The 27,183-nt window shown below is 40.9% G+C and overlaps 1 protein-coding gene across 2 annotated transcripts; it reads left to right on the forward strand.

Moving 5' to 3' along the window:
• Positions 1 to 54: 54 nt before the first annotated feature.
• LOC143289120 (cysteine protease ATG4B-like) lies at positions 55 to 25,817 on the forward strand. Of its 2 annotated transcripts, none has more exons than XM_076597984.1 (12): positions 55 to 87; positions 7,296 to 7,403; positions 8,692 to 8,763; positions 10,811 to 10,909; positions 11,776 to 11,877; positions 13,647 to 13,719; positions 14,608 to 14,687; positions 15,948 to 16,207; positions 17,244 to 17,322; positions 18,632 to 18,780; positions 20,464 to 20,617; positions 21,751 to 25,817. In XM_076597984.1, the coding sequence occupies exons 1-12, from the start codon at positions 75 to 77 to the stop codon at positions 21,825 to 21,827; spliced, it is 1,266 nt and encodes a 421-aa protein (XP_076454099.1). In that variant the 5' UTR covers positions 55 to 74; the 3' UTR covers positions 21,828 to 25,817. The 2 variants fall into 2 exon arrangements, with proteins under 2 accessions (XP_076454099.1, XP_076454098.1); XM_076597983.1 differs by having other exon boundaries at positions 61 to 87; positions 7,275 to 7,403.
• The last annotated feature ends 1,366 nt before the right edge of the window (positions 25,818 to 27,183 follow it).

Consider the following 27,183-nt stretch of genomic DNA (forward strand, 5'->3'; position numbering starts at 1 on the left):
AATCCAGGTTTTATTATTTTCCTGGTTCATATCCTGTCAGGCATGCGCAGTTGTATGTTTTGGTTTGCACGGAAATGGATTTCGATGGTAAGGCCCGCTGTCCGTTGATTTTGTTAATTTTGACTTAGTGTTCGCATTTGTGAGTTGAATGATCAATTCACATAAATATTTCTCCAAACAGACATGTAACGTTTGGTTTAAAGATGTTCAGAATGCGAGGGATTATCGTCTGTACTTTGGCTACTTTCGACAAGGAAAATGGTTGTGGTGACGCATCACATGACGAGTGATATACCATTGTTTTGTTATGATTGTCAGACTGGGAGTCTGTTCACCTGTAAAACACATATTGTTCGCCCAAGTCGAAGACTCAATTAACAGTTCCAGCCAGTAGCTCATTTTTTTGTTTTTAGTATTTCTGAATCCGAATCAAATTACACTGTGCCATCAGTTTTCTGATGGACACACTGCGATGGCAAAGTGTCACATCGTTTTTATACAACTTACAGGAAAGACAGTCCCAACTTCTTTGAATATAGAAACAACATAAAAGTTTATGTAAGAGTAATAGTACACACTAACACATGCACAGACTGACAGGCAGACTGACAGAGAAAGAGATGGTAGATTTACAAAATACTGTTGAAACAAATGTTTGATATATCATATAGGAACCAGTTTTTGGTAAACTGAACAAATCTGCCATCAGTATATATTGATTTCCAGTTAATTACTGTATGAAATTATGAAGAAAGCTTGCACATTTTTGTATTTCCTTTTTTCTTTTTATCACAACAGATTTCTCAGTGTGAATTTGGGCTGCTCTCTCCAGGGAGAGCGCGTTGCTACACTACAGCGTCACCCGTTTTTAAAAAAATTTTTCCTGCATGCAGTTTTACTTGTTTTTCCAATTGATGTGGATTTTTCTGCAAAATTTTGAGAGGAACAACTTTTTTTGTTGCAGTGGGTTCTTTAATGTGCGCTGTGTGTATGCTGCACACGGGACCTTGGTTTATGATGTCGTCTCATCCGAATGACTAGGGTCCAGACCACCACTCAAGGTCTAGTGGAGGGGAAGAAAATATCGGCGGCTGAGCCATGATTCGAACCAGCGCGCTCAGATTTTCTCACTTCCCAGGTGGACACGTTACCTCTAGGCCATCACTCCACATTTGGCAGTTATTCATGTAACATTTGTAGATATATACATATATATAAAACTTAGTACCAGAATGAAGTCAAAATCTTTGTCAGCAATTACACCATCTTTATAACCAAACATTACCAATTCTTCAGACAGGAATAGTGAATTACAATGTTATCATTTTTCAGTTATTGCCTTTAGTACCCCAGTCCAAACTGTTTGTGTGATTTTTTGCAATTCAGAGCAAATGCTGTAAGGTTTAAACTTCTCTATTACAAATGGAACAGTGGATCTTCATTGATTCTGCATTCATACAGAAATGTTCTTGTACTTGTAGGAAGTAACTGGTGTAAACTTTGAACCCGGAACCACTTCAGTTTCATTTGATATAATTTAAAGCAATCATATGGTTATGTGGTTCGTCCATCGGGATCGACGAGGACCATCTTGTCATACTGGGGGTGGGTGGGTTGGGCACTGCGGGTGCACAGATGACTGGTCAGGCCAATCCGCGCCTGGAAGGTTCTGATGCAGTGTGGACGGGATGGTGGTGGCTGTTGGGGACTTGCTGGCACTGCTTTTCCTGGCCTGTCTGCGTTGCTCTGCTGCAGCAATTCTGTTGGCCTCACAGGATTTGGCGCCTTTGTGGACAGCTGAACGCCACTTTGGTCTGTCCATTGCATTCAGCTCCCATGTGTCATGGCTGATGTTGAAGGCCTTCAGAGAAGCTTTCAGAGTGTCTATGAAGCGCTTCTTTTGGCCTCCATGGGAGCGCTCGCCATGTTGGAGTTCGCCGTACAGCAGTTTCTTGGGGAGCCGGTGGTCTGGCATGCGAACTACATGGCCTGCCCAGTGCAGCTGGACCTGCATCAAGATGGTGTAGATGCTGGGCAAGTTTGCACTAGTGAGCACCTCTGTGTCAGGGATCTTCTCGTGCCACTTTATGCCGAGAAGTTTTCTGAGGCTGGTGGTGTGGAAGTGGTTCAGCTTTTTGGCGTGGCGTTTGTAGACCGTCCATGATTCACATCCATAGAGCAGTGTGGTGAGAACTATGGCCTTGTATACTTTGAGCTTCGTCTCCAGGGTGATGCCTCTCCTGTTCCAAACGTTCTTATGGAGTCTGCCGAAGGCAGCGCTGGCTTTGGCGAGTCTGGCATTCACCTCGTCATCGATGACAACTGTGGGAGAGAGTGTACTGCCCAGGTATGTGAACTTGTCCACCGCATTTAGTTGTTGCCCATTGATGAAGATGTTTGGTTCAACATAAGGCTTTCCTGGAGCTGGCTGGTGCATCACCTCAGTCTTCTTTGTGCTGATTGTGAGGCCAAAGTTGTCACAGGCAGCAGAGAACTTGTCGACGCTGTGTTGCATGTCAGCTTTGGAGGCAGCATTGAGAGCGCAGTCATCAGCAAACAGGAAGTCGTTGACGGTGTCTGTCCTCACCTTGGTTTTTGCTTGAAGCCTCCTGAGGTTGAAGAGTGAGCCATCTGTGCGGTACCTGATGCCAATGCCTACGTCAGCATCTCTGAAGGCATCTGTCAGTATGGCTGAAAACATGAGAATTAACAGGGTGGGGGCAAGAACACACCCTTGCTTGACTGCGTTGGAGACAGGGAATGGTTCTGAAGTCTCTCCGTTGTCTTGGATTCGGGCCAGCATCCCATCGTGTAGTTGCCGTATGATGGTGATGAACTTTCTGGGACATCCGTACTTCGCCATGATTCTCCAAAGGCCATCTCTGCTAACAGTATCGAAGGCCTTGGTCAGATCGACATAGGTGGAGTAATGGTCGGCGTTCTGTTCCTGACACTTCTCCTGAAGCTGCCTGGCAGCAAACACCCTGTCGATAGTCCCGCGTTCTTTCCGGAAGCCACACTGGCTTTCTGGTAGGAGACCTTGCTCAAGGTGCGCTATGAGACGGTTGAGTAGCACTCTGGCCAGAGTCTTGCCTGCGACGGACAGCAGGGATATTCCACGATGGTTGTCACAGGCCTGACGATTTCCTTTGCGCTTGTACAGGTGTATGATGGAAGCGTCTTTGAAGTCCTGTGGAACTGCCTCATGCTGCCAGATGAGCTGGAACAGCTAATGAAGCTTCTCAGTCAGTGCCATACCACCTTCTTTGTAGACCTCAGCTGGAATGGAGTCTGAGCCAAGGGCTTTGCCATTGGATAGCAGACGGATAGCTTTCTGGGTCTCCTCCAAAGTTGGAATGGCATCCAACGACTCACTGACTGGCACCTGGAGGAGTCGGTCGAGGGCTTCATCATTGATGGTGGAAAGGCAGTTCAGTACGCTGTCAGTGTTCCACCCATCTCTCAAGGATCCCGTCCTTGTCAGTGATTAGGGTAGAACCATCAGCACTGAGGAGTGGAGCATATCTGGAGGTGGTGGGACCGTAGACTTCTTTCAGGCCGTTATAAAAGTTCTTCATGTCGTTTCTGTCTGCAAAGCCCTGGATCTCATCAGCTTTGTTGCTCAGCCAGGAATCCTGCATCTGCCGCAGCTTCAGCTGGATGGTGCTGCGTGCGCTCTTCAGTATGTCTTTCTTTGACTGTGACTTGGGATCTTCAACGTGGGCTCTGTAGGTTTGGCGTTTGTCTTCCAGCAGCTGCTTGATCTCAGTGCAGTTCTCATCAAACCAGTCTTTGTACTTCCTGGCAGAAGGCCCCAGGCACTCCATGGCAGTTTTGTACACCGTCTCATGCAGTGCGCCCCATGCTGCCTCCACATTCTGGTTGTCCAGCATGGTGGACTCAAGGCGTTCCTCCAGGATGTCAGCAAACCTCTGCTTGATGTTGCCTAGCTCCAGCTTGTTGACTTTCAGGCGTTTGGGTGCTTTCATGCCCTGAGGCCGTCTCTTGGGTTGGATGTGGAGGTTGAGTTTGGAGACGATAAGGTGGTTGTCTGTCCAGCACTCGGTGCCGCACATGGCCCTCGTGACTCGTACGTCCTGCCTTTCCCTCTTCCTGACGATGACAAAGTTGATGAGATGCCAATGCCCAGAGCGAGGATGCATCCATGACGTCCTGTTGCAGGTAGGGAGACAGAAGACAGTGTTTGTGATAAGAAGGTCACGCTCGGCACATGTTTGGAGAAGTATTTGACCATTGCTGTTACAGTTGCCAACCCCATGCTTCCCAATCACACCTTCCCAGGAGGTGCTGTCACAGCCAACTCTCGTGTTAAAGTCACCAAGAATGATGAGCTTGTCTGCGTTGGGAACAGTGGTGATGACAGCGTTCAGGTCCTCGTAGAACTTGTCCTTGATCTCATCTGGGTTGGTCATGGTGGGCGCGTAGGCGCTGACAATGGTGGTAAACTTCTTCCTGTTGCATAAAGGGAGTGTCATCATCATCAGGTGATTGTTCACTCCTTTCGGGGGGCCAGCCAGCTTGCCAACGAGGGTTGTCTTCACTGCAAAGCCAACTCCAGCCTCACGTCTCTCTTCAGGTCCGCAACCACTCCAAAAGAAGGTGTAGCCTGCACCTCGCTCACAGAGTTCGCCGCCTTCTGCCAGTCTGGTCTCACTTAAGGCAGCGATGTTGATGTTGTACTTGGCTAGTTCACTAGCAATGAGTGCTGTGCGTCTCAGTGGTCTGTCCGAGTCGCCTCTGTCCAGAAGCGTACGCATGTTCCATGTGACAGTGGTCAGTGGAGTGCTCCTTGTTTTCTTTCTTTCCTTTGTGTGTCGACCGCTTGAGTAGGGTCCCCGTCAGCCGCGGTATGCTGACTAGGGTGGTGTGGAACAGGCAATGTTTAGGGCACCTTTTCTAGCCCCTTCCTCATGCCATGGAGATGAGCAGTGCTGTCCTGAAGAGGGCTGCTCAGTCGCTCAGGGGGCTGCCGATCTCCACCGCTGCTCCAGTTGGTGAAAAACGACCCTATGGCCTGAGCCGCCTGTGTGCAGGTCCGCGGCTACAACTGCCAGTGTACCCACACCTGTCGCTTTGTCGCTCAACTGTTGCCACAGGGCTTGGGGAAAATGATGGTATGGGATGAAGGATGACTGATGACTTGCGCGATGACTGTGTTTATAGTGAGGAGGAGTTGCGCACTGTCAACCTCACTCTCTTGTCCGAGACCGTCTCATTCTCTCTGGCATTGACTACTGTAACTCTTATTGTCTGGGTTGCCTGCTTCATCCATTCAGTCCCTTCAGTACACACAAAACTCTGCTGCCTGACATGTTCTCAGAAAGAAAAGATCTGAGCACATCACTCCTCCTTTTGCATCATCTCCATTGGCTCCCTGTCTCACACAGAATAAAGTACAAGATCAGCACTTTATATTATAATTTATATATAAATGTATTCACAAATCTGCCCCTTCTTGTCTCTGTGGCTGCCTTCACCTCTACACCCCATTTCGCTCTCTGTGATTGGTTTCAGATCCACTCTATTTGCGCATACCCAGATACAAACACTACACTGTCGGTCGCTGATCTTTCTCTGTCTCTGGAACTTGCATTTGGAATGAACTTCTCTTTCGTTGTGTCAGGTCTCCTCACTCAGATCTTACAAGTCTGGCCTTAAAACCCACCTCTTTTCAAGATAGCCTCCCTCCCCTGCCTTTTTAAAAAATTTTTATTTGTCTTCTGTTTCTCAAGTTAAAGAGTTATGGAAGCACGTGAATGACTGGTGTGAAAGCGCTTTGATTTGTCTCTGCACAAGATTAAGTCCTTGTCAATCCTTTTATCAGTCTATGTCTAATGTCAAATGCCAGTGTATATCCATGGACTGTGTTGTGCAATTTACAAAAAAAGTTAATTTTGATATTAATGACTTTCAGTTTCATTTAATGATGAACTACTAGTACTAGTAGAGTAGGTTCTGTATTTCAGTTTTAAGCAATTGAAACTGAATTCACTTCAGTATTACAATGTAACTGATTCTTTTGTGTAAACTTCAATGGGCCTATGTACAATAGTATTGTAGCTTGCTATGCTTTGCAGTAAGTCATGAGTGTAAGTTTTAATTCTGAAATTGAAGAAGAACCCATAATTATTCTTTTCTTTCTTTCTTTTTCTTTTTCTTTTATTTATTTATTTTTTTTAAAGCCTGTGTGATTACTGATATTTGTAAAGTTCTACTATTGTTCTGTATAGTAGACAGTGCACTTAAGTTATGCCATGTTTATGGAGAGAGACTTGAAGAATGATATGATGAGGTGGTGTGTAGAAAGCTGAGATGGTGGAGGATCAGATAGACACAGAAAAACAGTCTGATCATCATGAACACCAAATTTATTTGATTTATTATTTGGACACTAAAAGAAAGTGCTTAATCAGATGGATGATAAAGACAGAGTAAAAATAAGCATATTTGCAGATGCTGAATACTTGCTGGATATAAATTTATGATAACTTGAAAAGTTAATTGAAGTTGGTGAATTCAGATGAGGATTGTGTGGAACCTGTCAGGCTTGGAGAAAAAACTAAAAGAAAAAAAGGTGGGCGTTGGATAGGTAACATGCAGTGAAAGGGGAAAAAAAAAGAAGAAAAAAAGAGAGATATTACCAGGAAAGTGCTTGGAAGTAACAAAGTTAGCAAAGCAAAAACATCATGAGCGAAGTTGCCAAATAAAAAAAAAAAAACATGAACAAAAACAATTACAGAATAAGAGATAAGAAAATAAAGAAAAAAAACAACAACATATCTAATGCTTACACACACACACGCGCGCGTGCACGCGCGCACACACACACACACACGCACACACTCTGCTAAGATAAAATAAAAATTCAGTGAACACACTCTAAAAAGTTACCGTTATTACAGTACAGTAGGTTTTCACTTTCAGTTTAATATTAGCTTAGAAAGAGAATGATGGGGTGGGTGGGATACTTTTCACATATTTTGTTACACTTTGCCTGACAAACATAGGTTTTCTGTTATCGGTTTAGAAGTTTCAAAAATAGGCTTTCTGTTACCAATTGAGGAAGTTTCAAGCACAGGCTTTCTATTATCTATTTAGGAAGTAGAAACTTCCTGCATGTTTTTCCTCGTAATTGTCATTGTTTTTGCACATGTGTATGTGCTTTTTTTTCACTATTATTTTTTTTCATCATATCAAGGAATGAAACAGCCACCCAGTAAGAACAATTGAGAAACATGTTGATTTACCTCCAGATACGTTTCTTCCCTATGCAGCCAACCTCAGCACACTGACCTACGAGAGTGGACCCTGCCCCAGCGATGAGTTCCCACGCTCGGCTGAGCCAGTCTGCATCCTTGGCAGAATGTACAGCACCCTTCATGGTAGGTAACTAGGTTGCTTTCAGTTTTGTGATGCTGCTAGTTTACTGGGAGTTCAAGAAAGTATATATATATATATATATATATATATATATATATATGTTTTTAGTTAAATGAAGCATACATAGACGGCGATAAACACACTGACACCAACACATGGCAGGTTTTGCAGTCTCTGGGTCAGAGATAACTCTTGGTAACAGATTCATACAAGCATGCATACAAACACACACACACACACACACACACACACACACACACACACACACACACACACACACACACACACACTGCCAAACCTATAACAGACCATATCAGCATCCTCCTGGTCCCCCACCTTCATGATTCATCATAATAAAAAAGAAAAAAAAACCCTGTCTCACACACATGCAGCACACATTTGGCACACTGAAAAAGAGCCCATGGCAACAAAAATGTTGTCCTCTGGCAAAATTATGTAAAAAGAAATCCACTCTGATAGGTAAACAAATGTATATGCATGTATTCAAGGCCTGACAAGTGCGATGGGTTATGCTGCTGTCAGGCATAGATCTGCCAAGCAGATGTGGTATTGTGTATATATATGGATTTGTCCAAACGCAGTGGCGCTTCCTTGAGAATCTCTCTCTCTCTCTCTCTCTCTCTCTCACACACACACACACACACACACACACACACACACACACACACACACACACACACACACACACACACACAACAGGGCTCCTCCTGACAAAAGAAATGTGATTCATTCACTCACTCTTAATAAACATTTCACTCAAAATGAAATAAAAAATCCATTTTCATGCATGCATTTCACCCTCCAAAATTGCAAACCAGGAAGTGGTTCACTCTCTTAAATCACACACACACACACACACACACACACACACACAGAGGCACATATACAAGCATTTCTCACACACACACACACACACACACACACACACACACACACACACACAGTCTCTTTTGTGTGTTTTTTAATATGCTACTGTTGCATGTGCAGTCACCCATGAATTTAGGTACATGAAATGATGTGCTTATAATAGTATGGCAAACTTGAAAAAAAAATTTGAATGTCAATAGATAAGGTGTATTACCACGAAATTCTTGTATTCTGTCACATGCTATTGTCAGCAACGTTTGGGCTGTGTTTCACTTGTGCATACATGCTTGTGTGTCTGTGTCTGTCTGAATGTCCGTCTGTCTCTTTCCCTCTCTCTGTCTCTGAGTTTCTCTTTGTCTCTCCATCAGTATATATGTACATGTATACATTGGATATTTGCAGACATGGAGGAGCTGAAAGATGACATCCGCTCAAGGATTTGGTGCACATACAGAAAGAACTTCATTTCCATAGGTCTGTGTAGTATGCTGTGTCAGGGTATGGTCGTGGGATGGTGTCCGTGTCTCGTCTCCTGAAATTGTTAGAATAATGTTAATGATGGTAGATTAATACATTTTATTGGCTTGCACGTGCAAAGAAAGAGGGTTTGTGTAATATCCCTGTTTTAGTTGTTCGTTTTTTCTGTGTGTATCATGTATCTATGTATGAATGTGTGTAAGTATGCATGTATGGTTGTGTAACATGTGTGTTGGTGGTAAACATTATGAAGTTTAACACTGCCATTTGCTCTGGAAATGCATCATGATCATCTGTTGAAACCATATTTGCTTTCCAAGCAACCTAATCATATCAATGCACAGTCAGGAAGGGCACAAGAAACATTAAACAACAATCAATTCACTGTTGATTTTTTTTTCTTTTTCATAGAATTATAGCACTTTTATCATAGTTACAAATTGTCACTTTGGTTTTTACAGAAAGTATCCAATTTATGATATATAGTTTCAATATGAACATTTTCTGCATAGTTTGGAAGTTACACGGATGCATATGTCAGTCCAGACTGGCAACAGATACTGCAGACTTTATCCTGGTGTTTTTTTTTTAACTGAACACAGTTGAAAAGCTCTTCAATGGACTTTTCTCTACAGATTTGTCAAAACTGCTCCTTCACCTCAGTGAAAATAGTTATGCTTCCAGGTTGCTGGGTGACATGAAATATGTTGTTGTGTCAGTCAATATCAAGTGTTGAAAATAAAATCAGTGAATTCCATTCACCATTGTTGACATGCTGGATACCTTCGTTTAAGTGAATGAAAAACAAAAAAACATACAGATTCCTGAATTTCATAGCTTGAAACAGCAGTTGGTTAATGATCACAAACGCCTGGAAAGGGTTAGTCAAATTGTCTGCTTTGTAATAATTTGTTATAAGTATTACAGAAGTTGCTTGCCTTATATCCACTGACAGTATTCTGATTCTAAAAACAGGCAGATTAACTTACCTTAGAAAACTGTGCATATGGTGAACCCCAGAACAGTAGGTTAAAACAAAAGTGGCAGGTCAAATTGTCTGGGCTGGAACAACTTGTTATTAGTAATACAAATGTTGCTTGCTTTTTATCCAGCATGTGACCTATTTTGATTGGAAAGGCAAACTTGTTTCATCTGAGAGAATTGTGCACTTGATGGCCCCTTGTATGCATGATATATGAACTTGTGGGTCATAACCCCCCTTTTGAAACCAGTGGTGCATGGTGCAGCCCTGAAATAAACCCTGCGATGATAGTGTTAATAATGAAGATGATGATGATGATTACAGGAAGCAGTCGGTGATGATGATGATAATAATGATGGTGGTGGTGATCACAAATAGCATGGGCAATGATAATGCTAATATTAGTAATAATAATAATGATGATTTTAATGATGATAATGACAGTGATGATGATTACAGGTAGCAATAGGCAATGATAATACTAATATAGTAATAATGCTGCTGCTGATGATAATGACAATGATGATGATTACAGGTGATAACAATGGTAATAATGACAGTGATGATGATTACAGGTAGCATTGAGCAATGATAATACTAATATAGTAATAATGATGATGATGATGATAATGACAATGATGATGATTACAGGTGATGATAATGGTAATAATGACAATGATGATGATTACAGGTAGCATTGAGCAATGATAGTGCTAATAGATAATGATTACATGTATGCATGATGGCCGATGATAATGGTACTACTGACAGTGATGATGATTACAGGTAGAATTGGGCAATGATGGTGCTAATGATAATGATTACATGTAGCAGTGGCCGATGATAATAATACTGACAGTGATGATGATTACATGTAGCAGTGGGCAATGATAATGATACTGACAATGATGATGATTACAGGTAACAGTGAGTGATGATAATAATAATGACAGTGATGATAATTACAGGTAGCAGTGGGCAATGATAATGATACTGACAGTGATGATGATTACAGGTAACAGTGAGTGATGATAATAATAATGACAGTGATGATAATTACAGGTAGCAGTGGGCAGACCACAGACACAGGATGGGGGTGTATGTTACGCTGTGGACAAATGATGTTGGCCCATACACTCGTACTCCGCCATCTCAGCAGAGGTGAGTGTACAGTGTATATCTATCTCTCTCTGTCTAAATATCTCTCTGTCTGTCTGTCTATCTATCTAAATAAATAAATAAATAGATATGTGTATGTATAATGTATGTATGTATGTATGAATACAATATATACATACCTGCATACACACATGCAACACTTACCAAATGATTAGCCACATGGAATCAGACACATAGGCTATTGAGACTGCAGAATACTTTATCATATTCAAAGAAGAAAATGATTTGTGGTGTAAAATCACAGTTGTGAATTGTAGATATTCCATTCAGATAAATTTTCTAAAACTGGGTTGCTATATCTCAAAACTATTTCAAAGGGATTTGTTCAATGATGAAACACACATATATTGTTAGATATTCTTGCATAATCAGTCTTCTGGTTCCTTTAAAAAAAAAATTATCAGTTGCCTTTATAATTTGTGTAGAAAAACAATATCAGAACTTCTCTGAGAACACTTTGGCACTTCAGCAAAACAACATTCCAGTTTGGGATGGGTTCCCCCCCCCCCCTAGTTTTTGATTCTCAGGTTGTTTAGATTCTTTTTCTCTTTTTGTTTTTTGTGCTGGTGGTGGGATTGAGAGAGGGGATTTTTTTGTACCTTCACTCATTTTCAGGGTTTAGTGTAGCAGGATTGATGCGCAAGTTGCATAAAATTTTGCCTGCCTTTGTGGTTTTACTATAAACAAGACCAGTATATTGTGGTATGCAAGATGGGCTTTTTGTTGTGTTTTTTTTAAATTTTGCACTCAGGTCAGTTTTTCAGCCCTGATATATGGTTGTGTTTGATCCACTGTGCTCTAACTAAACGATAATGATGGATGTCTTGTTTCTGTGCTGTGTTTTTCAGACTGGCGCTGGCAACAAGGGAAGAAAAAAGATGAGAAGTACTGGAGGTTGCTACGAATGTTTCAAGATAAGAAGGCCTGTGTCTACTCCATTCATCAGATAGGTGTGTGGCAGAGGTGGTGGGTAGTGTTACATCAACCAGCTTGAAAAAATATATATATATTTTTTTTAGTGTGTAGTTTGCGTCAGATAGCAGCATGAATGAGAGAAAACTTGTGTTGAGACTTGTGTAATACTTGTGTTGAGAATTGTGTAATACGTTCATGTATGAGTGGGAGTATTTTTGTATGATATGGATTTCCTTATTTGGCAATTTATATATACAAGTATATGTATTACTTTATTTCAGAATTACAACATGCACTTTCGTTATGCGGTCCTTGTGCCGTGGCCATAAGCTTTTCTATTTTTTGAAAATCAGTGGTTCCTATCTGTTTTAAAGTACATGATATTTTCGTTATTATATATTTTTCATTTTAAATGTGTGTCATTAAATCTGTTATAAAACATTGAAAGAATAAATGAATGATTTGGATACTTATATAGCGCCTTATGTAGCGGAGACCAAGCTCTAAGTACTTTACAAACACAGGGTCATTTGTACTGCAGGCTGCCGACATGGGTAGAACCGACTTACAGCAGTCATTGGGCACTCGTCATTCATTTCCTGTGTCATTCAATCAATTTCAGGCACGCACACATATACACTTAGACAGACATGTAACATTATTGCACTGATTTGCAGTCAAAATGATCAGAAATATGTTTGATATTTGCAGTGCTATTTTCATACCAAGTCTGCATTGTAAAACACCTAAAAAAACCACTTTGGAAATATACATACATGTCAAAGGGAAATCTGTTTAAAGGAACATTGCTAATGTTGGGCAAAAATGGCTGAGAATGATTGATTAGACATGCCTTCAGTCATGGGCAACTTTTATGATGAGGTATCTTTCTTTGTTGCTGAGCATTTAGAGAATGAAAACACAAGTACATGCACGCACATAACAGATAGAGAGTCAGTTTTCATCATCTTTGATGCACACACAACTTGAGACTTTCAAGAACATGTTGGAATTTTAAAAAAACTCATTCTTCACTGTAAAAATGTTCCCAATTTACTTATATATAAAACTGTCTGTGATATTACATGCATTTTATGAGCTGTCTTCTGCAAAAGAATAAATGAAGCCTTAATTTATTTATTTTTTTGTTTGGTAAGTGCGAGTTCGGTGCAGTTACCTCCCTTCATATAGGATTTAGAAGTTTCCTTGGGATTTTTCTGTCAGGGGGCAGAGGGTTAAGTGCATGTTGCAGATGGGACTTCCGTTATTGTCTTATTTGAATGACTTGCATCTGTACCAGCACAAGGTTTAGTGGAGAGGGAAGTAAAACGCCCAGTCCATATATGGGAATCAAACCTGTGGACACTTGTCAGTAGGGGACTATTTTTGCAGGTGTCCTAAGTACGTTACATCAGAAAAAGCACTGCTGAACACCACCAAAGTGACTCAGCAGCAGTGCAGAGTCTGCTGTGGTGTGTGGCATCCTGGTGACCTAACATAAATTGTTCCCTGTGGACTGCTTACAACTGGTACTGTGATAGACGAACATGGGTATACAGGGGACTCAGAATGAGCGGCGTTAGAGTAATTCCACTGAAATAGTACAGATGGTGGGGCAGCAAAAAAACAACAACAATTAAAACAAAAACAAACCAGGAACACTCATTTTCTAGTCAGGAGCGTGATTACTAGGTCAAACGTCCATTATGTATTTACTTGTGAGTGGGCTACAGCAGTTTGGAATTGGAGAGAGTGCAAGTGTAGGTTGTTATTTGAGGACTTGATGTTGGTGTTCTTGTTTCAGCGTCGATGGGGGAGTCAGAAGGCAAATCTGTGGGTCAGTGGTTCGGACCCAACACCATAGCTCAGGTGCTAAAGTGAGTAAAATCAGCGACACGGATTCATCATTTTTTGATCTGCGGTTTGCAGTGTGGTGGAGGGGGGGAAAGAGGGGCTTTGCCAGCCTATCTGCACCTCTCAGTTTGCTTGTTTATTCGTTGTCAGTTCTCAGCATTATTGTGACTTACTCATTGGCTAAACTGTTTATTGAAGTTGCCGTAAGCATGAAGGAGGCGAAGAAGACTGTTGGATTTGTTGTCTTACATTTTGCTGTGAATGACTATAAATTGATTTGTTCGTTTATTTACTTCTGAACTGATTTATTTACTCATTTTCTTTTATTTAGAAATGAAATTTTGCTGTGTGGGCGATCACTTATCGTGTTGGTTGAAGAATGAAAGCAAAAATGAAGAGAGTGTTCAGATGATCTTTCTCTCCCCATAGTCATCAAAACCATCAGCAGCATTGACATTGTTGTCTGGTCATTTGTGAGGAAAGCTTTTGTCAGATAAAACTGTTTATCTTGATTGTATTCTGAATGTTCAGTTCTTGTGAAATTTGGTCTTAGGACATTTGCATGGACATTCTCCCTCCCACTCCCTCACCCCCACACTCATACATACACAGACACGCACAGACAGACAGACAGACAGACAGACACACACACACACACACACACACACACACACACACACACACACACACACACACACACACAAAACTCACTCTTACTTTTGTGCACAAATGCACATACACACACACACACACACACACACACACACACACACACACACACACACACACACACACACACACACACACACATACACACACTCCCACACACACTCACACACACACGCACACACTATATCCAGATGATCTGTTTCAATAAGTCTCTTATTTTTTTCTCCCCTTTATGCCTGCAGACGAATTGTTTGTTACGATGAGTGGAGCAACATCAACATTTATGTTGCCTTGGACAACACTGTGATAGAGGATGAAATTCGTGAGTCTTTCTCTTTTCTTTTTTTTTCTGTCTCTGTCTGTCTGCCAGTCTGTCTGAGTCTGTCTTGTCTCTGTGTCTGTCTGCCTGTTTGTTTCAGTCTATCTTGTCTTCTGTAATTCTTATCTTTTATTGATTTATTTTATTTTATTTTTTTAGGTATAGATAAATCTGGGTTTCCCTAGCATCATCATCATGATCATTGTTCTCTTCACTGTAAAACATACAATACAATAAAAATTGTCAAAGATTCTGTGGTCATGCTATTGTTAGGTGCAATACTGTCATGGTAATCTCAGTTTCTTTACGCTCCCTCCCCCCCTTCACTTCATGCCTAGGATGAGTTTTTGTGCTGGAGTCTTTGTTGTCAGCAGATTCATGGAGATTGAGTCGGAAAGAGGATGTGGCAGGTCTGCACTCAAGGGACAAGGGGTGCGGTGGTCATGGGGGAGGGAGGGGGTGTGGGGGTCACTCAGTCTGGCACTACAAGTGAGCGGTTATTGTCGTCAGTCAGCAGGGAGCTGAGCAGGTGGTGGCCTTTATGACTTGCTTTGAGTCAGAGCGGACACGGCTGAAAACCAGACAAGGGACTGGGCAGCAGTGCAGGGTCTTCTCTGGTGTATGGCCTCACCAACTGTGATCTGACGTTGATGGTTAACTTTGGGCACCGAGACAGTGTCTGAATGAGCCCCATGGATGGCTGTGCAAGGAGCATTCATGGTATTTGGCATAGAAGTTATGCCACTGGAGCGTTGTAGGACATGGAACACACACACACACACACACTAACCCCCCCCCCCCAAAAAAAAAAACAACAACAAAAAAACAAAAACAAAACGAAAAGAAACAAAACAAAGAAACAGGCAAAAAACTTCAGTTTTTCATGTGCCTAGATACTAGACTTATCACTATTATTCTTCTTAATTTGGTTATTTCATTTGCGCCCTTTCTTGTCTTCTGGCTGTCTCATATTTTTATCATTACATTCCCAACCTTTCTAATTATGTGTGGCTGTCTTGTATATACTTATAAAATTATTATCACATTCCCACCTTTCTTATGTGAGACAGTCTTGTATTTGTGGGTTTTTTTTTTTAATTATATTACATTTCCACCTTTCTTGTGTTGTGGCTGTGGCTTATTGTAGATACATCCCCACCCTGTCTAATGCACGGCTGTCATATTTTTTTTATTGAACATATTCCCACCCTACGTTGTGTTGCGGCTGACTGACCGGCTGTCTGTCTTGTCTTGCCTTATCAGGGGAAGGCTGCAGGAAATGCAGCACTTTCAAAGAGCAGAGCTCGGCAACAGCAGCCATCAACGGCGACGGCCGAGACGTGGGCGTTCAGCGCTTCTCTCGCTTCGTCAACGACGCCTCCCCGACGGACGCGGGGCTGGACCAGCCTGGGGAGGGGCAGCCCGGTGGGGAGGGGGAGGGGCTCTGGCAGCCCCTGCTGCTGATCGTGCCGCTCAGGCTGGGGCTGACTGACATCAACCCCATCTACTTTGACGCCCTCAAGGTGAGTGGGGGTTTTGTGTGTGTTTGTGTTGTCTGTGCGTGTGTGTGTGTGTGTGTGTGTGTGTGTGTGTGATTGTTTGTGTTGTGTGTGTTGTTTGTGTGTGTATGTGTCATTTGTGTGAAATCTGTGTGTGTGCGTGTGTGTGTGTGTGTGTGTGTGTGGTTGTTGTTGTTGTTGTTGTGTGTGTATGTTTTATGTGTTGTTTTTGTGTGTGTGTTGTGTGTGTATGTGTTGTAAGTTGTTTGTAGCTTTGAAATATAATGCGCCTGAACTAGGAAGCGAGTGTCCAATGGATTCGGTTCACATAAATGAACTGGGATCTTTTTTACTCCCATGTCCATCCACTAGACCTTGAGTAGTGGTCTGGGTACAAGTGGTTTGGATGTGACAGTAAACTGAGATCTTGTGTGCAGCATGCATTTAACACAGATAAAAAAAGAACCCATGGCAAGTACAGGGTTGCCCTGGCAAAATTCTGTAGAAAAATCCAATTTCATAATGAAAGAAATACATTTGCAGTTAGAAAAAGGAAACAAAAAGAGTGGCACTCACTCTCCAAAGGGAGAGCAGCCTGACTTTCACACAGAGAAACCTGTTGTGACAAAAAGTTAAGTGATATAAGAAAAATCAGTACAGTACAATTTGTGGTGCTTCTTAATCTTGCGATGAGAATAGTGCAAGGTTTTGCTCCTTTCCCTTTCCATCTCTCAGAATTATGAACTCAGTTCATTCCCTTACAGTTACAGAATACTTTTGTTCTTGTTGTTGTTTTTTAATTATTTTTTTTTTATATAGATAACTTTAAGAAATAAACTGTATAAAGTTTGTTTCAGTTCTTGAATTAAGTGAATTTGTTTTTAAAGCTTTTACTATTCAATTTAAATTTGAAAGTGGGTTTTAGCAGTTTGTTTCATGAACAGCCAGAAATATGTGATGTTCTTTTATGATGTATATGTCCTTCATACCTCAGATGGGGTTAGTCTGTCCAGATGAATGGTATCTTGAACTGTGTGTGTGTGTGTGTGTGTGTGTGCAGCGGTGTTTGAATTTGCCATACTCTGTGGGGATCATTGGGGGAAAACCTAACCATGCCCACTGGTTTGTGGGATACGTGGGTGAGTATGTCCTTTTTTATTATGGTTTTGTTTTGTTTTTGTTTTGGGGTAGGGGGTGTGGTGGGGGGTAACTGGGTCTGGTTTATCATTGCATTTGAATAGTATACCCCTGATCTTCCCAACCCACGAATCCTCCCAATTATGCACCTGTTTCATATGCACAGAAGTCAAGGTCACAACGCGACATAATTATGATAACAGTAGAAAAAGCTTGCAGGTGCAACTTGAAAGTGAGATAAGGTGTTGCAGGCAATCTTCATCAAACTTGGCACAGTGATTGGAAATAGCCAAAACACAGCTTTCAGAAATCAAGATAAAGAGGTCAAGGTCACAGTGCTATACTATAACAATTTTCCTTTTGGGAGATATGTTTTACAACCTGTTCATAATTTTGTTGATTCCTATGCTTGATTGATGGTGTATTGTTCATGCTCATGAGAAGGCCTTGCATACCTTGTTGTTTTAGATTAAAATGGTTATGTAGTAACAGTGTTACTGGTAGTGAAACAATGGCACAACACCCTCAAGACAGGTTTACTTGACTGTAAAGAAAGAAAAGAGACTGCCATTTCAGATTTGGTGTGTTTGCCATCCCGTCCTCCACCCCTCCTTCCGTCAGAAAGAGTAAACACAGCTTAAGTGCTGATTTTATATCTATTTTAGTTTTTCAGCTTGAGGGCTGCAACTCCCATGTTCACCTGGATCTGTGTGTGGGCTTTTACATACATAGCTGTTTTTACCCAGCGTCTATGCAGCCATACTCTGTTTTTGACACGTATGCATGCTGGGATGTTCATCTTTCCATAACCCTTCCACTGAACTCGAATAATTATGGATCACAGGATCTTCGTATGAGTATCAGTATTAGTATCAGTAGCTTAAGGAGGCGTCATTGCGTTCGGTCAAATCCATATACGCTACACCACATCTGCGAAGCAGATGCCTGACCAGCAGCGTAACCCAACACGCTTAGGCCTTGAGGAAAAAAACCCAACAAATCAATAAAAAATAATAGATAGATACATAAAAATACTACTACTACTAATAATAATATTTATAAGGCACAAAATCTTGATGAAGCCAACTCTAAGCGGAAAAACAAAAATACATGCATGTTTGATGTTCTGCGTTTGTACACAATGCAGGGGGTTCAGGCAATAACAGGTCTGTAGATAATTGTGTTGATCTGGAAGATCAGAAAAAAAAACCCTTAACCCATCAGAAGCAGCCAGGATCCTCAGGATTGAAAGTACAGTGCTCTGAACCACTCAGTAGTCACCCCTGTCACATTGCAGTGGTGTGTCGACAGGTGATGAGCTGATATACCTGGACCCCCACACAACGCAGGTGGTGGGTGACCTTGACGACCCTGAGGAGAGAGCGGCGGCAGACGAGAGCTACCACTGTCGCTTCTCCTGCCGGATGAACATGCTGCGACTTGACCCGTCTGTGGCCGTGGTAAGTGGTGACATGAAGTGGTACAGACACGCTGATTTGTCTATCTGTTCTGTGAAACCAACAAAAAATTGTCAACAGCATTATGAAAATATGAAACTTGGTCGTTCGGGGGTGGTGGGGTGTGGGGGGTTCTTTCATGCGGGGGGGGGGGATTCTTTCTTCAGATGATCGCAGTGTCAACTTTGACAAGCCAGCATTCTGATGGAACCAGCATGGAAATACTGTGAAATGAATCCGCTTGCTTACAATACATGGAACATAGTGATGATAAGGGATTGTGTGTGAGAACAACTCTGAAAAAAGACTAAGCAGTGATGAAGAGGATGCTCTCGGAAAACCGCCGATGGCAAAATCACCGCAAGTGTCGTCTACAGCTGTGCAACAAGCTCAGATTTTTTTTTGTTTGTTTTGGTCTGTATATATGTGCTGTTCAATGTTAAATGATGTTATTGATGGCTTTGGTTTGCTCCTGATTTGGGGGGCAGTCCGTTTTGGGGGCAGGCAAGTCTGGGGAAGGTGGTAAGAGACCACATCAGAACATGATGATGTGTCATTTGGATCTGTTTGTGAGAACACTGTGTTGAAAAGAGACAAGGGAGGCCACTTGATTTTATTTGTGCTTTCGGGTCCTTTTTCATTTTCCTTAAAAAAAGAAAAGAAAAGAAAGAAAAAAAAAGAATAGGAATCGCACATGAGCTGTGAACTGAAGGCCTTGCCTGGCTTTTATGTGGACAGCATCTTTTAAAAATTGAACAACGCTGTGCAAATGAAAATGAAAGTGAATTAGACGTATGTATTCTTTTGCCACCTTTGTGTGACGTTGTCATGACACTTTGACAGTCATGTTAACACTCTTGGCTGCTGAACTTTGATGAAATGAAATCATTGTGGCACAAGTTTGAAGCACAATTACTGCTTTTTGTGTGCTTATCAATGATGTGACTTGTTTTGCTGAACAAAAGTAATGTAATTCCAAGAGGAGGAAGTCCAGATAAAGAATGGTGACTGACATCCTGACCGGTGTCAAGTCACGGGGTTAAGGTCAACAAGGGATGTAACTGTGAAAACAGGTTCTGATTTTAATTCTCTCATCTGCTGTTGTTCATGATAACCGCAGTCTGTACCATTTCCAGATATTCCAGAGATTTTGCTTTGAGTCCAAGGTGAAGGTCTGTTAGACCGTATGAATGCACATTATTCTTTTCTTTTTCTTATTATCATGAATGAGCTTCTGTAACTTTTTATGGTTTTTTTTTTTTTCATGAGATTAGTTCACATTTTCATTTCACATTTTCACAGGGAGGGCACACACTTATGCATACACATGCACGCTTGCACACACGCATAGGAACACAGAGTGCATTTTAGATTTTGTTTTTTCTACATTTTCTACAATTATTTTACTCTGTTTTGATTTTGATTATTACTTCTAGTCCTGTTTTTCTGTGATTGTGATATTTTTAAATCTTTCTTTTACATTTTCTGATTGTTTTATTCTCAGTTTTAATTTTGATTATGGCTCCTATTTAGTTTATTTCCCTTTAACTTTCAGTGTTAGGTTTTCCAGAGATATTTTTTCTATCACTCTTTCATTGTTATATTTTCAGAGAATGTTTTGTTGTTGGTTTTTTGTTGTTGTTGCTGTTGTTGTTTTCCTTCTGATAATGGGATTGCATGTTGCAGGGGTTCTTCTGTGACAGTGAGAAAGCATTTGACGACCTGTGTCAGTCCTTGCGATCGTTTGGCAAAAAGAACATGATGTTTGAGATTTGCAAGGAGCGGCCACCACATCTCCCTTACAACTTTGACACTGTCCCGCCGTCCCTCCGAAAGAAAGGTAAGGGACTTTAAAAGCTTTCTGATGAGGTGGTGTTGTGCCCTTTGATAGTTTTGGGGATAGGTTAGCGTGCATTTGTGTGCATGTTTTTGTTGGTGTTTGTGTGTGTATGTGTTGTTTGTTTGTGTGTGTGTGTGGTTTGTGTGTGTGTTGTTTGTGTGTATGTGCATGTGCATTCATTCTGTTTTTTAATGTCATTCCACAATTAGACAAAGGTCCATGCCCTATCGACCCCATACATAATATATATATATATATATATATATATATATATAAATAAGAGTGAGAGAACATAAACATAATGAATAAAACAAAACAGCAAACTAGCTAGTCACCTGGTAAAATTACCACAGAGACCTAATGGGGCTTCTGATGAAGCTCTGAGCTATTTCAAATATAAGCTGATTGTCAACTAGATGTTTTTAATGGAAACATGGGACTGCATATTTTGTAAATAGATAACACAAAAAAGTATGTGTCTGTTGTGTGCCAGTAGTATTGATGTGTATATGTGTTTGTTTTTTTGAGAACCATGTGTACAACTGTCATTTTTGGAGCATATGTAATTAAAGACTTTGATATTCTGGTGATGGTGTGTGTGTGTTTGTATGTATGTATATGTGTGTGGGTGCAGGTCTCTCTCTGCGTGTGTATGTTTGTGTATGAGTGTGCGTGTGTGTGTGTACGAGCACATGTGTATATGTAAAACTACCCAAAACAATGGACTGATCAGAAACCAGCTTGTTTACTTTTACCTGTTCAGTGTACAGTATGTTATTTCAGAGTATTTTGCACATGAGACTTATAATCATCATCACAGATTATTGGTTAAAACATGAGGAATTAATATAACAGAATGAATGAGAAGAAAGAAATTGAGATCTGTCTGTCTATGTATCCATCTACCTATCTGTCTGTCTGTCAGACTATCTGTCTATCTAGCTAGCTAGCTAGATTATATCTATCTATCTATCTATGTATCTATAGATACATACATATATATATATATATATATATATATATATATATATATACATATATACATATCTATATAGATATATATATATATATGGAGAGAGAGAGAGAGAGATGTATACATTATGTGAATTGTTTGGTTTTGTTGTCTGTTTCAGGGACGGCGGCAGCAGCAGCACGCATGTCAGATGCCTCAGGAAGCAGTGTGGACGATGAAGAGTTTGAAATCATCTGAGGACGCACAGGAAGCAACCACCATCTTTCCACTGACGGACCAAACCCCTCCCCTCACACGCCTAACACACACTACACCCACCCAACCAACACACACACACACACACACACACACACACACACACACCCTTCCTTCTGCCCCTACCTTCCTATCTGCTGTTATGTGTTCAGCTGCTTTGAGAATTCTTTTATTTTATTTTATTTTTTTAATTTTATTTTTTCCTTCCCAACCTGAGGAATTCACACTCATGTAACAGTTCGTTTGTTCTCCAGTTCGCTACTTCTTGTTGTGAAAACTCATGGGTCCAGGTGGGTGCGTGATGTGTGATGTAACGGTAAATGAGGACACTTGAGGTGATGATTTGAATACTTCAGTGCTGTAAAGTACTGTTAAGGGTGTGGGGCGTTAGGAGGAGGAGGAGGAGGAAGGGCGGAGAGGTGGGTTTGGGGGGTGGGGGTGCTCCTGGGAGCTATTTGAACAGACCGAAAGTGAATAAATATTCAGTTCTTTCCATCATATTTCTACTGGTTTTTTTTTGTTTGTTTTTTTCTTCCGTGGTGCTTCTGATGCAGATGGTCTGATGATGTAACTACAAGATAGGATGAGAAGTATTTGTTTAAAAAACAACCAAAAACAAACAAAAAACAACCACACACACAGCACGTATTTGAAAATGACATGAAAACATGTCCATTTTCAGTTGAGTGGTAAAACACAAAGTGCACAAACATGGAAAGAAAAAAAAAATGACATTTTCAGATGATTTTTTTCTCTTTGGAAAAAAAAAAAAAAACTAAAGAATGCACAATGGAAACGTAACTGTAGTAGGCTCTGCAGCATTATGAAGCCTTACTGTTACATTCAAACAGCAAGAGAAAAGATCCATGGTCAGGGAAAAGCGTACTTTGTGGCAACTTTCTAAATACGAAACCTGAAGATGGACCATCACTCACTTGTACGTGTATAAGTTTTGCAGAGGATAGGGAAGAGGCCGTGTGTGTGTGTGTGTGTGTGTGTGTGTGTGTGTGTGTGTGTGGGGAGGAGGGAGTAAGTGTTGGAGAGTGTTGGTAACCACAGCCTCTCTGTGCATTACTAGTCAGCTGGCTCTTTTCTTCTCCCCTCCTCTCGTCGCTTCAGAAGTGATGTTTGACGGATGAATAAAGACGTATATGTAGATGATCAAAGAAAGAGATATGAATAAATAAATGAATGAATATATAAATGGATGAGTTATGTAAATGAATGAGTGGATACACAAGAATTGAACAGATGGATGAACACAAATGGAAAGATTCTTAAGGTAATGGCAGAGCTTTTGTCAGTCATTATAATCTAAACAACGTGTGAAATAAGTTTTTTCTTTTCAGTTTTTAGAAATTGTTTTATTCCAAGCAGAGGACGAAAATGCTTTATAAATATGTTTGACCTTCCCTTATCCCCATGCACACTCAAACATTTAACATGCATTTGTTACTCAATTTTTTATGTCATGTACATACTACGAATCACAGTTTTACTGATTTTGTTTCTTCAGTGACTTCTTGAAGGCGTTCTTCAGATCGAGTGTTACACCCCAAAATAAGCTCTCCTCAAGATTGTAAAAAATAGTAGTTCGATACAGGAAGAGCCTCTACTATTTTTATTATTATATTTTTTTTATCACTGATATTTGTTCTCTTCTCTGTTTGATCAATACATGAGAAAGCATGATCACATCCAGAACTGTGATGAAGAATTTGGTTCTTTCTTTCACTGCAGTCATGACAGAATTTGAGAAATCGTATATACTGAACAATCCTTTTATGCGTCCCAATGTCTTTGAGTTTGTTGTTGTCAGGGAAACTGTTTGTGGTGTGTGGGATCTGGTGTAATGAAAACAACTCATCTTGATACCTGTCTTTTTTTTTTCATCTGGCAACCAGTACTTGTTGCATTTGTGTGGTAGAAGAATGAGGAACTTAAGTATTCAACAGTCATTTAGTTGAAACAGACGTGTCACAGCACAATTACAGCTATGAATATGACGAGACAGCAAGGAAGTGTTATTTAAAGTGCTGTCATCACACACACACACACACACACACACAGAATATTTTGAAGGATGTTGCTTCATTAGTTCAGGTAGAACTTAATATGTAGTAGCATGTTTCATAATGTAAAGAAAAATAACCGAAAACTTTCAATGTTATAGGGGATGTTGATATATTTTTAGATTTTTTTTTTTATATTGATAAAATTTCTGCAGCCATCAAGCCAGAGTAGGGAAGTTTCTTTTTTTTTTCTTTTTTTTTATTTTAAAGATTGATTGATTCTTTTATTTTTCCTAGTTTTTGTTTGGTCCATAAAATCATCCACTGTGGAGTGGCAGTTATTTTCCTTTACAGTGTTCAAACTGATCTTGTTTTTACTTGCAACTGACTGATCTTTACTTTGCTGATGAACAGTCTCTTATGTCTGTGTTCTGGTTACGCTGGATGGGGTGCTTCATATATTCATTTGCAAAACTGCAACCTCAAAGCTTTTAGCTTACAGAGAACACGGATGGCTTGGATGCGTTAAGGGGATCGGGACTCGTCAGGTTCATTCTCAGGATCATTTCCACAAAATATGGTTGTTTACACCTAGAAAATAGTCTTTTAAAAATCTACCTGTAAATCTGTCTCTCCCCCCCCCCCCCCCAGCCCCCCTCCCCCCCGCTCCCCCCATGGTCCTAGGTCATGCCCCATTAAAACATCACAATTCTGTGGTCACCAGTATTATTGTTCTGATCTACACTAAGGAGAAAAAAAAAGAAAAAAGGATTGAATGCTGTAAGAGTGCGTGCGTGGCAGACTACATCACGCAGGGAAAATGTTTGTGTTGTAGCATGAGGTCTGTTCTTTGGAACGATGCTGTAGGGATAAGCAGAGATGTTCAGTTGTGATGCCCCCGCTATGAGGAAAAATGTGTGCCTTTGTGTGTGTGTGTGTGTGTGTGTGTGTGAGTGAGTGTCTTCCTTCAGTCCCATAATGTTCTTCTGAAGACTGTTGACTGATGGGGGACCTTTCAGTGAGAGAGAGAGAGAGAGAGAGAGAGGGACTCCTTTGTATGTCAAAGTGTTGGAAACTTTGTCAGTGTGCCATTTCAAGGAGAGCTGGTTTTTTGGTGGGGTGTGGAGGGGGGTTGGGGGGCAGGGTAATTAATGTTAGTGGTTTTCTTTCTTTTTTTCGCTCTCCTTTTTATTCAGTTCTTCCTGTAACCTTATTTCTGTGCTGAACTTTATTTTCTGCATGTTCTGGGCAGATCAACATGCCTGTCATACTTTTCCCCTTGCACTTGCACCAGTACCAGATTTTGACTTGTGTGTCAAAACAAAGTGAATCTGTGTAATGATGTGTGTGATTGTGTGTGTGTTTGTGTGTATGTGTGTGTGTAATGACATAATGTGTGTCTGTGTGTGTGCGTGTGTGTGTCTGTGGTAAATAAACATTGGGTTTTTTTGGCTGCTACAAGTGGCATAGGAACCAGACTTGGCAGAAGAAACAAAAATACCCTATTGTCTCAGAAAGAGGAACTTGTGACATGTTTGCTGATAAATAAGCAGAGTATTAAAAAAAGCATATGCATTATCTCTGTATAACAACACAAAGTTTGAACATGCTCCTATGTTTCAGTAAGGATATTTATTTATTTGTTAGATATATGCTTAACACAGAATTTAGTGTGTCTCTTGTTGACACTGGGCGTCCCTGGCGCGGAGTTGCTTGGAACCAGTCAACAGGCGATCAGTTAAAAACAAAGCTCAGCGACACTGAGGTTCGGGTGGTTTGATACTTGCACATCGACCTTGTGAATGGTTGTGCAGTTAGAACATTCTTGGGGAATATTCTTTTTGGTCAGCCTCGTGTAACATTCAGAACAAGGCTTGTGCAATTAAAGAAAAAAGTATTTGCCTCACTTGACATCACATGTATTTCTACGTGTGCAATTAGAACGGGTTTTTTTTTTTTTCTCTCACTGAAATAACATTAAATTCCAGGCATGTCTGACTAAAGCTGTTTGTTTTTGGTTGTTGACTGGTAGTTATACCTGAAGATTTGCTTGTGGGAAACCTTGTCAAGTCTTTTTTTTTTTTTCTCTCACTGAAATAACATTAAATTCCAGGCATGTCTGACTAAAGCTGTTTGTTTTTGGTTGTTGACTGGTAGTTATACCTGAAGATTTGCTTGTGGGTAACTTTGTCAAGTCTGCGCAGTGGTGGTTCTTCCTTGCGGAAGCCATATGCTGTTCGTGTTTGATGCAGTTGGTTGGTCCCACCATGATGTGAAAATTCACTTTTGTGGTGTATTAGTAGCTCAAGGAGGCGTCACTGCGTTTGGTCAGATCCATACACGCCACACCACATCTGCCAAGCAGATGCCTGACCAGTATACCAGTGTGGCCATGGTGTTTTCCCATGCTCCTTCATCTGTCTTTAGTCTGATGTTCACAGATTTATCAGTATCTGGATTGTCCACGTAGGGCTGGAAGATTTGCAGGCATTGGTTGTTGGGCATTTTTTAAAAACGACTGGGGAAAATCTCAGAGCAAAGGTGTTGATAGTAAAGAGAGAGATCTCTGTTCAGTCCTCATTCCCATTTTGCACATATCTTCTTTTTTTGTTTGTTGCCTGGTTGTGTAGATGAGAGAGTACTGTATGTATCTATGTGCATGTTTCTTCAACGTCTTCTGAGTATGTTTCATTTTTATTTAATGTTTTACTTATTTCTTTATTTGATTGATTTGGTTTTAGGACTGTTTTATACACACCTGTGGAGAGCTCTCAAGACCCTGCCCAGTGTGTATGGTTTTTATGAAGGCAAAGCATCTACTCCTCGTTTTCTTCTTTTTTTGTGTGTTTTATTTCTGTAGAGCAGATGTGGTGTATTGTGTATAGATCAGTCTGCATACTTTGACACCGCTTTGAAACAGAAACTGTCTTTAAAAAGAAAAGAAAAAGACAGTCTTTGGTATTCTCTGTGTTTTATTAAGCAGAGCTGTGAAGAACGATTCCTGGACATGGAGTTCATGACTGCAGGATGCTGAAGGAGGTCAGGACAGTTCCTCTTCATGCCCCCCCTCCTGACCCCATCCTCCCCACCCCCATCACTCAACATTTCTTCCCTGAAGTGTGAGACCCAGCTGGAGTTTCAACATGGTAACTGTTTGTATAGTGGAGCCACCAGGGGTTTGTAGTACCGAGCGGTCCGCCTGGGCAATGCGGAAATGAGGTTCAAGGCTCAAGTACCATCCTGGGCAGTGACACTTTTTATCCCTTCCCATTTCCTCACAGTTCAGTGTGATTGTAAGTCTGGGAGCTAGTCGTTTGTATGAGAGG

Source organism: Babylonia areolata, chromosome 13, assembly GCF_041734735.1.
Source record: "Babylonia areolata isolate BAREFJ2019XMU chromosome 13, ASM4173473v1, whole genome shotgun sequence".
Taxonomy (NCBI): domain Eukaryota; kingdom Metazoa; phylum Mollusca; class Gastropoda; order Neogastropoda; family Buccinidae; genus Babylonia; species Babylonia areolata.

Coding starts and splice junctions, on each gene's coding strand:
- LOC143289120 (XM_076597983.1), top strand. Junction 14,688..15,947: donor TGTGATAGAGGATGAAATTC/GTGAGTCTTTCT, acceptor TTGCCTTATCAG/GGGAAGGCTGCAGGAAATGC. Junction 16,208..17,243: donor TCTACTTTGACGCCCTCAAG/GTGAGTGGGGGT, acceptor GTGTGTGTGCAG/CGGTGTTTGAATTTGCCATA.